At 39.3% G+C, this 15,559-nt stretch overlaps 1 protein-coding gene across 2 annotated transcripts; it reads right to left on the minus strand.

Annotated features, from left to right (window-relative positions):
- Positions 1-14,157: 14,157 nt before the first annotated feature.
- LOC126596381 (uncharacterized) lies at positions 14,158-15,546 on the minus strand. Of its 2 annotated transcripts, none has more exons than XM_050262949.1 (2): positions 15,404-15,546; positions 14,158-14,530 (listed from the first exon to the last, which is right to left on the minus strand). In XM_050262949.1, exon 2 carries the CDS (start codon positions 14,526-14,528, stop codon positions 14,355-14,357), a length of 174 nt encoding a protein of 57 aa, XP_050118906.1. In that variant the 5' UTR covers positions 14,529-14,530; positions 15,404-15,546; the 3' UTR covers positions 14,158-14,354. The 2 variants fall into 2 exon arrangements, with proteins under 2 accessions (XP_050118906.1, XP_050118907.1); XM_050262950.1 differs by lacking the exon at positions 15,404-15,546 and adding an exon at positions 15,101-15,375.
- Between the last annotated feature and the right edge of the window lie 13 nt (positions 15,547-15,559).

The following is a 15,559-nucleotide window of genomic DNA, read 5'->3' on the forward strand; positions in this document are numbered from 1 at the left end:
GTTGTTGGAACAAACCCACAAACCTCCGATGATCAAGTAAAATTTGACCATCGGTGTCCTGCATCTGGTCAATCTTCCTCTTCATGCTGGTGGCATAGCTGTGTGCGAGCTTGTGCAATTCCTTATTCTCATGCTTAAGCCCTTTAATCTCTTGTTTGAGACTCTGTATTTCAACCACCAACGATTCAACGTGACGGGTTCGAGCATATAGGCGTTGGGCCATGTTGGATACGGAACTCGCACACTGCACACTGAGAGCCAGAGACTCCTTAACCGCCAATTCATCAGACCGTCTAGCGAGCAGTCTGTTATCTTTAGGAGTGACAATGTTCCGGGCCACCACCGCTGCTGTCATATCGTTCTTCATCACCGAAGCCCCAACGGTAAGGGGACCAGTGGGGGATATGAAAGAAGGGCGCCATATGTTGTCTGGTGAAGGAGGAGCTGCCTCTTCACGAATGTTCAAGTCAAAACGTCGATCAGAAGGGCCTGCCATTTTCTGAAGATGTTGAGAAAGAAGTGTCGGACTGATCAAGATTTCGGAAGTGCAAGAAGGGAGTGTTTACTGGAGGGATAAGTGTGTTGTGGAGCAAGATTAACGCCTCTATAAAAAGGAAGAAATCAAAGAGGCGCTCCTCAGAAATTGAAGAGGCGTCCTCTCGCAAATCGAAGAGTCGGGGCTCATTTCTCAAATGCCTGATTCTTTTCTCAAAAGAGGAGTTTCCTTTCTCAAAAGCCGGATTCTTTTCTCAAATGAGGCGTTTAATTTCTTAAAAGTTGGGCTTGCTCAGAAACCACGAGCCGAATCCCGGATTTCGAAAGATCACTTTGTCCAGACGTGTCGTCACTCGTCACATGCAACCGGTAGCTTTGCGGAAATTACGGGCAGCTTTGTCAGAAAGCGCGTAATTTGTACTATTCATCCATCCACCGGCTACCGACAATGAGTGAGATAACAGTTCCGGTTGTGAAGAGAAGTCCTATAAGTTTCTACCTTCGCCTTCCACAGCAAAGGCACACTCTCTCAGCACTTCTCTCTCAGCACTTCTTCATCTCTGAAAATGCATTCCCAAAGAATCCTCCTAAGTTACTCTGTGTTCCTAATTCCTTGGGATACTCTTGCGAACAACCCATTTCAAAGCAAAAGTATTTCATATCATAAAGGTTGAAAGCAAGAGTATCTCATATCATGCTTTCTCCATGTCCTTCTCCTTGTCTTTGTTTTCCGACAAGGAGAAAGAGAGCAATCAGCCAGCATTTGGTATCAATCTTCCGATCTGGAGCCAACTGCCTGGAACCCCTTCCTGATTGCTTACCTAGCCTTGCTCTCGAGTACTCATCTTCTTCATCTTATGCTTCCGTTTTGTCTACCACATCTACTTGGGGGACAAGTAAGGGAGGTGAAAATGAGACCTCGAAGCATGGGGAGACAATTTGCCAATTCATCCTCAGCTAGGGAAGGAGAAAGAAAGCAAGAGGTGGGCACTTGGAAAGATTGAAGAAAGAATCAGACCAAAACAACTACCTTGTGCCTGCCCGCCATGCAGAGGAAACAAGCAGAGAAGAATGCAGCTCGTACAATCAAACCAGCACAAGGAGTCCGAGTTGAAGAACTCGAGAAGCTTCAACAACATTTGGAGGGCACCTTAGCCAAAGAGCAAAGCCTCGCAGTACAATAGCATAAAATCATCACTTGCAAGTGAAAAGCTAAGTGTCACCCTGTTCAAGAGGAAAGCTGTGGAAAGTCAACAAGCACGACCAATGATTACTTATTAGTTTTATTCATTATCTTTTATCGTAATTTTCAATTTTTCGTTTGCAATTTTTTTTAATTAATTTTCTTGCGTTACTTAACTGAATTATTTCTTTTCTTTGCAGGAACTTTTGGTTATTTCCACCCTTGAAGTTGATTGCAGAATTTTAGCTTGGGGGGTCATCGCTTGATTTTACTGCAAATTAGGAAAGTTTTCAGTCCAATTGCTTTATTTTGTTTTTTTTTATTATTTTGTTTATTTTATTTATTTTTGCATTATAGTGTTTTCTGACATTGGGGACAATGTCAAGTTTAAGTGTGGGGGTAGAAATCTCTAGAATTTCATTTGTTTCTGTGTTGTGTTTCTGTGTTGTTGCTTTTTGTTTTCTTATAAAAAAAAAAAAAAATCGGAAAATTTAAAAAATCCAAAAATATTGTCTTGTTTCCCTTATTGTTTTGAATTAGATTTTTGTTAGTTTCCCGACCCAATGATATAATTGGATCAAATTTGAACCATGATCATCAAGAACTTAGTTAACATGTGTTTTGTGAAATTCCTAATTCTCTTGTTAGTTTTGTACATGTTTGACCATCTTTGAAAAACCAAATGCACATAGCCTTGTTAATGTGAAATTAAAGTATGATTTAAAGCCTCATATGTGAATTTAGTGACCATATATATCCTATGTGAGTTTTTGAGCCTATTGAAAGTGTGTGTATTTTTCATACACTCCTATTCTTTCATGTGTGATGAACTTATGTGAGATACATCTCTAGAACTTGCGTAACGATCTTTCGAAATGTTTGTCATTGATTGCATGAACTTGGAAATGATAGAGGCATTAGGTTTACCACTATGGCCCAAATAACCATGTTTCCCAAATAAAAAGGATATCATTAGATTGCCAATTTGAGCTGTGTATGTTGAGCCTTTTATTTCTTATCACCAGATATGTCTACCCTTATGCCTGAAACTTTTTTCCTTACCCTTTCCAAGCAAGCTAGTGAGCAATGTGAGATTGTTTTATGAGAAATGTTTGTGAAGTACTTTGAAGGTGTTTGGCAAAAGAATAAGTGTGGGGGTATTTCATGTTTGTATTAAAAAAAAAAAAAAAAAAAAAAAAAAAAAAAAAAAAAAGAAAGATTGTATACAAAGAAAATGAAAAGTTGTTTAATTTTCAGTTTAAGGGTGTGGTTGGAGGTTTAAGAAGAATCGTTGGAGAGCTTGAGTTCTTATAAATCTAAAGAAAAGAATTACTTGCAATGTAGCTTGGAACTTGTGTTTTCCTATTCTTTCAATAACCATATCCATAAGCCTCATTACATCCAATAAAAGTCCTCTTGATTTAAGTTTTGCAATTATGACTGTGGAGAAGCGATCTTTATGCAAGCTTATGGTAGAACTTTCACATTTGATTCTTTGAGCGAAACACATTAAAACTAAACACATGTGTGATTGAGTGCATACTCCGTGAGAATGTTGCTAGTTTGCATATGATGATTTTAAAAATATAAAAATTTTGAAATTGCATTAGTATGGCTATCTCACACACTACACTTCAAGGATGATTCAAAGATTACTGCTAATATTTGAATAAGGAAGATGAACTTGGATTAGTTCCTTGATGCTAGCTATGGTTCTTGATGATTTGTTTTCTTGAATGAAATTCTATGAGGGTCACATAGAGGGAAGCTAATGTTTTTCATGTTATTACTTTTTCATGTTTTCTTTGTTTTGCTCGAGGACTAGCAAAAGTTAAGTGTGGGGGTATTTGATCGGATCATATTTATATATATTTTTACTTCAAATTCACTCGTCTTTTCTTAGTTAGTTCCTTATATTTTGAGCTATTTACGTTTTTTTTGTGTTTATAGGATTTGTTTATGCAAAGAAAATAAAAATGGCACAAATGAGTTTTAAATAATAAATTCATCGAAAATTGCTTTAGTCGTTCTCATTTTGTCATGGGTTATTGGTAGAATTATGTCACGGATTATAGGTCATGGAAGTTAGGCTAAATTTATTAGGTATGCATTAGAAATTATATGGCATTAGAAATTATATGATATATCTAAAATTGAAGTGTTTTGCAGTTGGTGAGTAAAGAAAAGAAACATAAAGAAGCTGCCTTTGCAGCTGGAACAAATGGAAAAAAAAGGGATCCAAGAGACAGCAAAACGTGAAAGAATAAAATAAGGGAAGCTGCCTTTGGGCAGTGGAAAAATAAGAAGAAAAAGGAGAATCCAAGGCATGAGACACGGGGGAACAGATTTTATCCTTGCCTTAGCCACACCTCTCCACCACCATTCTCTCCAAATTCAGCCAAAAATCACCCCTAGCCACACCACCCATCAACCCTAAACATTTCCATACCATTCCCCATCCATTCTACACCATAAAAACCACCCAAAACCGTCCAAAACCTCTAGTGCCGCTGCTTGCAAAGAAGGAGGAGTGCTTGGAGTTGTGCTAGCCATTCCATTGGAGTTGTTGGAGCATTCTAGGTGTATTCTACTTTGTTTTTCTATGTTTAATATCAATTGTTTTTGTTTAATTGCAAGTATGAGGAACTAAAACCTTACTTAGCTAGGGGGAAGTTCGAAGCCATGAACATGCTTGAGATATGAATTGATTTCTTCCAATTGTGATTTAATAAGTTGTGAATGCAATTCAATTAACTACTTTCTCCAAAACTAATTCTTGTATGTTGATTAAGGATGCATATTTAGTTTTCATGCATGAATTTGATGCTAGGATATAAATGAGTTTCACCTAATCGTTACAAGTTTATATTCATTGGTAGTAAAGGTTGCTAGTCACAATCACGTTAAGTAAATTCTTGGCAAGAGTATCATGCTTTTCATAGTTATGAATGCCTCGTCAATGCTTATAGTTTTCACAAAGTTTAATGATCTTTGATTGTATCTCTATTGTGCTTTTCACGTAGGGGACTTTTGAAGAATGTTTTGAATTGTTGTATGCGTTTTCCCGTCCAATTCAATAACTTAAGGAAAACTTGAAGATTAAAAAAGTGCTGTTCACGGTTAATCTGGAATATTGAAATTCACAACTTATTGAAAGAACAACTGAAAATTAATTTAGGTTGCATATGTGTCATGTGTGGAGAAGAACCCTCTAGCTAGTCCGTCATTTATCATTTTATCTTAATTTCATGTTTTTGTCAATTCTGTAATTTAATTAAGTTTAATTTACTTTTCATCAAAACCAAACACCCATCCATTATTAAATTATATTATTTATTTAGTTTTCTTTATTGTTAGTCTTTTAATTTAATTTCCGTCCATTTCAGTTCCTAGTGTTTAATTTAATTGTTTCCATTATTTTGAGTCATTTTAAGTGTGTTTCGAGTTATTAGAGTTTTTAGCCTAGTTTTGTATCCTTGAGTCTTGTTTAATATTTTTAAATTAATTTAGGATAGATTAGCAATCCCTCCTAATCCCCGGCCTAGAACGATACCCTACTTACATCTATACTACAATTGTCAAAAAGAGGGTTTAATTTGTGTGCTTATATATTTCGCATCAGTTGTTGCCTTGGTTGGTTAATAGACAAGAATCTTTGTCGGTTGCTTAATTCTCAAGCAACGTAGGGTTTGGTCTTATCATTAAACTATTTTTTTTGTCGAAATTTGAATATTATTAAATATGAATTGAAATGTTTACATCAGACACCAAAGTGTTAAATAACCATTCTGGTTCAAAACCATCCCATGAATGAACACCCCCCCACACGCATGACATAAGATGCCACAAGATGCGCAACCTCATTACAGGCACGAGGAGCATATAAAAACTCAATAACACATAATTGTTGCTTAAGATTGCTTAAGAAGATTAATATCCCATAAAATACCATCCATAACTGCCTCCGGTTGCAAACTCCCATGAATTATGTCAACAAGAACTTGTGAATCAGTTTCCACCTGAACAGACTCAAAGCCTCTTTCCACACAAGCCACCAAAGCCAACCTCAGTGCATCCGCTTCCGCCATAATACTCGACATACAAAGGATTCTACCCACACCTCCAGCACCTTTGAAAATACCCACAAAATCCCTCGCAACCCACCCAAAGCCACACATACCAGTATAACTACACCATGCTCCGTCACAATTAACTTTTATTGTTCGAAAATGTGGCTTTATCCACCCTTGAAGGATCTCCCTTCTCCGTTGCAGCCCACGGGTTGGCTACTACAGTGGTTCCCCCTCACACATTGTTATCTCTTCCCATTGTTGTTGAAGTAATTGTAACACGACGATAGGCTCTACCTTAATCTGATCAAACACTAAACTATTACTACACTTCCACATCCTCCACAAACCACCCACTGCATAAGGTTACTAGCATCCCCCTCCTTGACATATTTTTGCACACAAACACTTCCAACATTCTAAGAAATCCTCACCTGCCACCATGGTCACATCTAATTGTAACGGAGAACCAAACCAGAAAACACGAGCAAATGGGCACCTAAAGAAAACATGTACATGTGTTTCCACCTCACCTTTGCAAAGCGGGCAACTAGTCTCCAACGAAATCCCCCTATGTTGCAAATTTGTATGCACTGGAAGGATGTTCCAACACCCCTTCCAAACAAAATGACACAACTTAGGCGGAACCTTCAACCTCCATATATCCTGCCACACCGAATCCTTGTTGTCGGCCCTACTAGATTGACCCACTCATTTCCGTCCAAGCTCCCCATTCTGATTCATTTCTTGAGCCACCATATACCCATTTTCACCAAGTAAATCCCATTTCAAGTGTAATGCCACATCATACGGTCCGAACATCCAAACTGACTAAGCGGTATACTTAAAATAGTACAAGCTTCCTCTTCATTAAAACACATCTCAACAACCTCACGCTTCCATTTACCCCCTTGAACCACCAAGTCGGCAACCATAATAGGCATCTCCTCATGTCATGAAATAAGCTGAAACATTCATGGTATAGGCAACCAAGGATCCTTCTCAATCTAAATATTTCTCCCATCCCCCATGCTCCATCATATACCAGCCTTCAATATTTTCCTTCCCTGCAAAATCCCCTTCCAACCCCAAGAAGTATTCCTACCCATCGGTGCTTCAAAAAATGACGAAGAAGAGTAGTATATGGCTTGCAGCACTTTAGCTAAAAGCGAGTCTGGATTACATATGAGATGCCACCCCACCTTAGCCAACATAGCTAGGTTGAAAGCAATAATCTCCTTGAAACCAAGACATCCAGAAGCCTTTTTTTTTTGCAACCTTATTCCAAGCAAACAAATGAACGCCTTTCTTTGTCTTCTGATCCCGCCACAAAAACCATGCAATAATTTGTTCAATCATAGGCAATTGGAAACATGACATGGTATAGATAGGAAGAGCAGCCGCAACACTCTTAATCAATACCTTATTTCCCACTACCGACAAAAATTGCTCCACCCACCCATTAATTCTCTCATCCAATCTATTATGTACTTCGAACACCTTTTTCTTCAAGGCCCCAAAAACCACTTGAATACCCAAAACCTTCCTGATGTCTAATCCCCAAAACCTGTAATAAATGAGCCTTCAACCCATGCGAACACCCTACACTAAAATGTACCAAGCTTTTATCCAAATTAATGAACTGTCCAGACCCGTCAACATACCGTTGGAGCAAAATTTTAACATTTTGAGCCTCAATCTCCGTAGCTCGACAAAATAAAACTGAATCATCCATAAAGAAGACATGTGATAAAGGCTCGGCGAATGCATTAACAGACATACCCTGAATGCAACCAACCCTCTCTTCATTATGAATTAAGGATGAAAAACCCTCCGCACAAATAAGGAAGAGAAAAGGTGATAGCGGGTCCCCTTGCCGGATTCCCCTACTAGGCGTGATATAACTTGTTGTCTCACCATTAACCACCACACTATAGGACACCGTTTGCACACACTCCATCACCCATTGGTAAAAATTATCTTCAAAACCCAACTTGTGCAACATAGCATTCAAAAATGACCATTCAATCCGATCATAAGCTTTTGCCATATCTAATTTCATTGCCATAAAATTAATACCATCCTCATTCCCATGTTGCATAGAATGTAGGAGTTCATGCACCACTAAAATATTATCAGAAACTTGCCTTCCCGCCACAAAAGCTGATTGATTCTGACTAATCACTTTAGGGAGAACTCTCTTCAACCTGTTTGTTAGAACTTTGGAAATAATTTTAAACACCACATTACAAAGCGAAATTGGGACATTTTCGTGGGATTATCCACTTTAGGAATAAGCACAATATTAATATGGTTCAACTCTTTTAACATTCTTCTCGAGCAAAAGAAAGATTTTACCATACCCATAACCACACCTCCAACCGTCTCCCAATGATGATGGAAAAAACCCGCATTAAATCCATCCAGACTCGATGACTTCGTTAGGTGCATATGATAAATAGTAGTTTTACTCTCCACATCAGTCATTGGGGCAATCAACAAATTATTATCCGTATCCCTCACTTTTGTCGGCACACATTGCAGGATTTCCATAAAATTAGCAGGTTAATCCGTGGAGAACAAGGATGTGAAGTAATCAACGGCAATGTCATGGATTCTGTTCTTATTCGTACACCATGTCACATCATCCTCTTCTAATCCTCGAATAGCATTATGTCGTCTTCGTTTCAACGTTTACACATGGAAGAACCAAGTATTTTTATCACCTTATCATAACCATTGTACTCAAGACTTCATACGCAAATAGACTTCTTCCCTTCTAAGTGCCCGTGTAAGCTCCTCTTCTAAACCTCAAATCCGATGACCGTCAAACACCGGTTGCTGACACGTATCACGAAGCACTTCCTTCAAACGACAAATTTCCTTATGTTCATTGCGCCCCTCCTTTTTCCTCCACATCACCAACCTCTGCTTGACCTTTCGAAAATTATGCACCAGGTTATGTGCATGAGACACACCATGTGCACCACCTTAATTTTCATGCACAACCTCATCACATTTTGGATCCTGATTCCATCGAGGGTCATACATGAACCTTTTCGCTCACCTAGGTTGCTTTACAACCATTGATAACACTAACATTGCATGGTCTGACCCCTTCAACACAACATGTTTTACTATTGCTTGCTGATAACATTGAACCCAATCAAGTGTAGCAAGCGCACGATCCAATCTTTCCTGTATAAAGCCATTCTCCCATCAATTCCTCCACGTATAAGGGTATCCTTCAAATTCCAAGTCCAACAATCTCGCTTGAGCCACAAAAGTTTGAAAATACCTCATGCTAGCAAATGTTCTTCCATTACCCCTTCCTTCTTCGATTCCAATAATAAATCATTGAAATCACACATTAACAAGTATGGCTCAGGATAACACGCAATACGCGTCATTAACACCTTAAATTGTTATGCTCATTTACGCATATCCGTGCTAGCATAAACAACCACCAATCGCCATCTAAGATGTCGCACCCCATCCTCAACTAAGACTTCAATAAAAAAAATCATTATACTTAACTAACACCACATCCTTTACATCCCTCCAAAAGACACGCATACCTCCGGCAATTCCACTAGGCTCAATAGCATGCATACATGACATGTCGAACCTATGCTTCAATAACAGTACCTTCGACTATTATTTTAGTTTCTAATAAAGCCACAACCTCGAGGGAGTGGAGCCGATTTTTCTCCAACCAATCATCAATTGTCAGGTCCGCTACCCTCCGATACCCTAACAGTTCCAACATATAATTTTCATTGCAATCGCAGAGACCCCTCACAGGTGGCCTCCGCTTGGTCTACTACAAACCTTTGGATCTTGTGCACACGAGTCAAACCATCTTCTAACACCGCCTGATCATCACCAGCATCCTCCCAGATCCATTTCATCTCATCCTTCGATACAACCTCAATGATAGGAAAAAGATTAAACGAATCTGAATCCTGATACAATAAACCTTGGTCCATATCCCCATCTACACTGTCCCTACCAAGGACCCCTTCAGACACCTCATCATTCGCTCCCACAATTGGCATATTAAGGTCAATATCACGGCTTGGTTGCAACATTTCAGTACTCTCCCCATTAACCTCAACTTCTTCCGGATGATTCACAAACTCTATTGTCCCTGCACCAGTTGCAATGGACCCTTATGGGCCAATAAGTCATGCATCAAAGGCCCTTTCTCGTTCCAACCACTACCTCTCCTTCTCATCCGCCTCCAAAGTATGTTTTCCACTCGAATTATCATAGATTCTCCCATTCAACGAGGAAGTCGAACTACTCAGCCCATGTGGTCCCCGCTACCCATCTCCTCTCCCCACGAGATAGTTCCCTATCAGGTCATACTCCTCATTAAGCCCTTTGAACGCATATAAAGCCTCTGTGTTAACCTCAGATGCCTCATCCCCAAGTCGTTCCACCTTACACCATCTAATAACTTGCCCTACCTTGCCACAAATAAGACAATAGTTAACTAGCCCCTCATACCGAAAGTCTACCCAAATTGTTCCATTCTTAGGGAATTCCACATTAGTTCCCCGCATAAGCGACTATCGGACGTCGAAAGAAATCTTCACACGTAAGAAACGGCCAACGCAATCCCTACCATCATCCTTATCAACCTTAACAATTGTACCAAGCAAGCCGCATATTGCCCTAGCAACCACCTCAGTGCCTATGACGAGCATCATCTATAACCAAAACCAAATCATGCCTGAATAACCATGGTTTCTCTGCCTCTAACACGCGACACATATCTCGCCGACCCATAAAACGGGCCATGAATTGTGCCTCACCCAAAGCGTTAATGGAAACCCCCTCTCTTCCTCTCCATAGACTCGTGAACTAGTCAATGAAACCATTCTCATTGTCAGGGTTTCATTGAAAATACCTCTAGTACAACACTGTAATGGAACCCTAACAGTGATCCCTCCACCGCCTTCTTTTCGATCTTAACCCCACCCTTCTCCCTCTCCGACAAAAAAAGACTACTTCCAAATTTCGATGCCAAACCCTCCATGTTTTGCATTCCTGCCATAGCCGTGTCCGCAAACCTCAACCCTAACAACCTTCTGCCCAGCACCTAATACTCCATACAGTCCATTTGCATCACTATTCCTTTTACAGCAAGCCTAGTGATGTTGATCACAGTTCCCTAAGGCGCGCTGTCGGCCTTACTTTAGGGTTTCAAAAAACAAATCGCTAATTCCTTTGCTCCGACTTTCTCGGACATAAACTCTTTGCAAGGACATGAAGTCACCTTCAATTTTTTCATGAAACTGTTTGGGTTCAACATTTAGCTGAACCACGGCAGAAGAAGAATAACAAATGATCTTAAGCACATATTCGATGCCAAACCCTCCATGTTTTCCTATTCCTGCCATAGCCGTTTCTGTTTCACAGAACAAAATTTGAGGAGCGGGATACAAATACGGGAATGTAAGTTCAAGAATAAATTATCTTAAGCACATGTCGTTACAATAACAAATGAGAAATCATTGTTGTACTTTCAAAAGTTTTATGTAATTACTTATTAAACATCAAACAGCTAGCTATTCGTCCACTTACCACCATGAAACTAGTACATTGAGACCATCAATATCTCAACCAAGTCAATTGAAGTCAACACAGGAACCTGATACATGTATAAAAGAAAGAATAAATTGTAGCAATGATCCTTTAACTTTAACTGAGTGGAGAAAGAGCACTTTGGTGCCTATCTACAAGAATAAGGGTGACGTACAAAATTGCATGAACTATAAGGGTATTAAGCTAATAAGTCATACAATGAAGCTCTGAGAGAGAGTCATAGAGCATAAATTGAGGCAAGAGACACGGGTTTCGGACAACCAATTCGGGTTCATGCCAGGGCGTTTAACCATGGAGGCAATCTATCTCTTACGAATATTGATAGAAAGATATAGAGATAGGAAAAATGATTTACACATGGTCTTTATAGATTTGGAAAAAGCGTATGATAAAGTCCCAAGAAACATTCGTTGGAGGATTTAAGAGAAGAGATTAGTACAAGTAGCATATATCCAAGCTATAAAGGATATGTATGATGGAGCAAAGACTGCGTAAGAACTCATGAAGGACAAACCGAAAGCTTCCCCATAACTGTTGGGTTACATCAAGGCTCATCCTTAAGTCCTTACCTTTTTGCATTGGTAATGGATGAGTTAACGGGACATATTCAAGATGATATTCCTTGGTGTATGCTTTTTGCAGACGATATAATGTTGATAGATGAAACTCAGGAAGGGGTAAATGCGAAGCTTAACCTTTGGAGAAAAGTGTTGGAATCTAAAGGTCTTAAGCCGATCAAAGACAAAATATATGGAGTGCAAGCTCAGTGCAAATAGAGGCCAAAATGAGTTAGGGGTGAGGATCGGAGATCAGGAAGTACCAAAGAGCGACCGCTTTCGCTACCTAGGATCTATCTTGCAAAAGAACGGAGAATTAGATGGAGACTTCAACCCTAGAATACAAGCTGGATGGATGAAGTGGAAGGGTGCATCTAGTGTGTTGTGTGACTGCTATATGCCACTGAAGCTCAAAGGAAAATTTTATAGGACGGCAATAAGATCGGCGATGTTGTATGGCACGGAATGTTGGGCGGTGAAGCATCAACACGTACATAAAATTGATGTAGCGGAGATGAGGATGTTTTGTTGGATATGTGGGCACACAAGAAATGATAAGATTAGGAATGAGGATATCCGAGGTAAAGTATGAGTAGCTGAAATTGAAGGAAAGATGAGAGAAAATCAGTTACGGTGGTTTGGACATGTGCAAAGAAGGTCTACTGAAGCTCCGGTTAGAAGATGCGACTACGGGACAGAGGTCCAGGGCCGAAGGGGTAAAGGAAGACCTAGGAAAACTTTGGAAGAGACTCTAAGAAAATACTTAGAGTACTTAGATCTAATGGAGGATATAACAGAACCGACCGCAATGGCGTTCTATGATTCATATAGCCGACCCCACTTAGTGGGAAAAAGCTTTGTTGTTGTTGTTGTTGTTGGTCATTTAACTTTAACTCAATTGGAGCAAGAGTCCGTCAAATAAAAATCCATTACCATTGGTCATTCAACTCATCAAAACGTCCAGCTATGGTCCATCAACTAAAAATCCATTAGCATTGGTCCCTCAACTTTAATCCAATTGGAGAAATAGTCCCTCATTTTTAACCTAATTGGAGCAATGGTCTCTCAACTTTAATCCAATTGTAGTAATGGTTCTTCCAATATAACTCATTTTGACAAAATTCTGACGAATTTGAAGAAAATAACCATAGGTACACGTTTTGATGAGTTGAGGGACATCAATTGTAGCCATGGTCATTCCAACATAACTTATTTTGACAAAATTCTGACGAAGTTGACAAAATAGACCGTAGCTACACATTTTAATGAGTTGAGGGACCAATGGTAATGGATTTTTAGTTGATGAACTATTGCTCCAATTTGATTAAAGTTGAAAAATCATTACTACAATTTACTCTAAAAGAAAATACTCAAAGCCATAACTTGTTTTTGGCTTCTGAGCAGAGGCAAGTGCGGCCCTCTTTGCCCGAGCTTCTCTTGCACCCTACTCGACCGGCTTCTTCTTGACATGGAAAAATCCGGTGCCAGCCGCTGAGATGAGTAGGTAGCCTTTCACGACAATTTGACTTGGAGCCGGCTGATCACCTCTTTTTTTAGTGTGCTTTTGCACAACAATTTTGGTCGGCATGTTTAACGTGGTTTCGAGTTTCTTCTTGGTTTCATGATATTCATGATTTTGGTACCCCACATTTTCCATTACCACAAAGAAATCAGTACACTGACCATCAACATCTAAACCCACACAACCTGAAATGTACATTTGCCTCTTTAGATGGGACATAAAACCTAATCAAACTTTGGCGGATGAATCTCCAATCCCAACTCTGGTGACTAGGGCAAATTCTCAGGTACTGGGACTGTTATCCCCAATCGGTATCTCTCTCATCACGTGTACATGCCAGATTTTCTCAGTGACTACAACCCAGAAAACAACCATAAGACAGAAAAGCAAACATCATATGGCCGAGACACAGAACCAAAGAAGACATAACAATGCTATGATAGAATGATGGTCTTCCAAAAAAGAAACCACAACACATTAACTCTTAATAAAGCGAATGCATTTTTGCTCACCATCATTTAGTGTAGGGTATGCTCACCACCCAATTTATCACCATCAGATGAGTTTAAATTTTGAGATTTGTGCTTATCCACTACACGAATCTCGAAATTCAAACTCAACTAACGGTAATAAATAGGTGGTGAGCAAAAATGCTCCCTCATAAAGCTCTTCAATATTTCAATCACCCATGTTTTCGAACAGCATGAGAATAGTAGATTAGCAATCGAAATTTGAGCTTATTATACTTCAGCTAGAGAGAGAGTGTGTGAACTTTCATCAAGATACAACAAAAAACACAAATAATTAACTCAAGTTTTTAGGAGTTGGGTCTACCTTTAAACAGAGTGCCTAGAAGGACTAATGGAAAAAAGATGGACAACAGTGAATAAATCCACATTGCACTGGCAACTTGCTCATTTCATTTTTGCCTCGGTAAATAGAACATGACGATTTACCCGAGGGTCGAATTTCCGGAACTCAAGCTTCTCTTGGACCCTACTCGGCTTCTTCTTGACATAGAAAAAACCAGTCCCAGCTGCTGAGATAAGTCGGATGAACAAGGTAGCCTTCTTCTTCTTTTCACCCATTCCTTAATTCAAACAACAGAAAGAGAAAGCCAATCAAAAGTGACAGAAAACAAAGTTTCACTACACAAATAAAAATATGTTCACACTAAATTTGTGCATCTGCAATCAAAAACAAAATTCCTATATGGGTTCAATATCGCCCCCCAACAAAAAGGAAAAATAATCAAGAGGAACAACAACTATCTGTAATCCAAATCAATTCAAGTAGTTCTCAGAACAGAAAATCCCATCTAATCACACGGGGAGAGGTGTAAAATAGCATCCCCGAAAGGAACCACTTGGGGAAAGTCATAAACATAGGCATAACATCAACAAAGGCCTTTGCACAAACAAGTTTACAGCTTTACATGGCTGAGAATCTGAGATTCATTTTCCCAAGCCCACAGAAAAACAAGGGTTGAATTTCTCTAAATGTAATCACTTAGGTTCATAAATCTGAATAATATCTGAGAGGGAGGTGATTTGTACACACTCTAAATGTAATCACTTAAGTTCACTGCCCCTCAATTGATATGATATTTACCTCTAGACAAACACTCATAAACACAAGTACCCTAGAACCATAATAATACCTTTATCCAACCTCCTTTCAAATTGCTGCAACCCAACTCAAATTACCCAAATCTAGAGAAACCCCAGTTGAATTCTGAGCAGAAACTGTTTCAGATTGGGAAAAAAATAACTGGGTTTTGGGAATCCAAGCGGGTTTTGAACAGGGTCAGATTGGTTTGGTTCTGGGTCTGGTTCAACCTTCCATCGAATCACAGAAAACAACATAACTCCTACAACCATTCTCATTTCAAAACAAAAAACGAGTAAACAGAAAATCAAAAGAAAAGGAAAAGCAGAAATGATTGAAGGAATTTCGGACTTACCGTTCAACTTTTGTAAGCTGCAATCGTCTGAGAGGTACAAAAAGCCGAAATGGAGTCTGAAATACGAGAGTGCAAAGCCGCGGTGAATTCAAGGGCAAGGGTTTAGGGGCTGTTGAAAGACGAAAATGCCCTTTTAATCTTTTCTTTTCTTTTTGG

This window comes from Malus sylvestris, chromosome 13 (genome assembly GCF_916048215.2).
Source record: "Malus sylvestris chromosome 13, drMalSylv7.2, whole genome shotgun sequence".
Lineage (NCBI taxonomy): Eukaryota > Viridiplantae > Streptophyta > Magnoliopsida > Rosales > Rosaceae > Malus > Malus sylvestris.

What these genes read in the sequence shown, in the direction of transcription:
- LOC126596381 (XM_050262949.1), bottom strand. Translation starts at nt 14,528, where the DNA reads ATGGGTGAAAAGAAGAAGAAGGCTACCTTGTTCATCCGACTTATCTCA.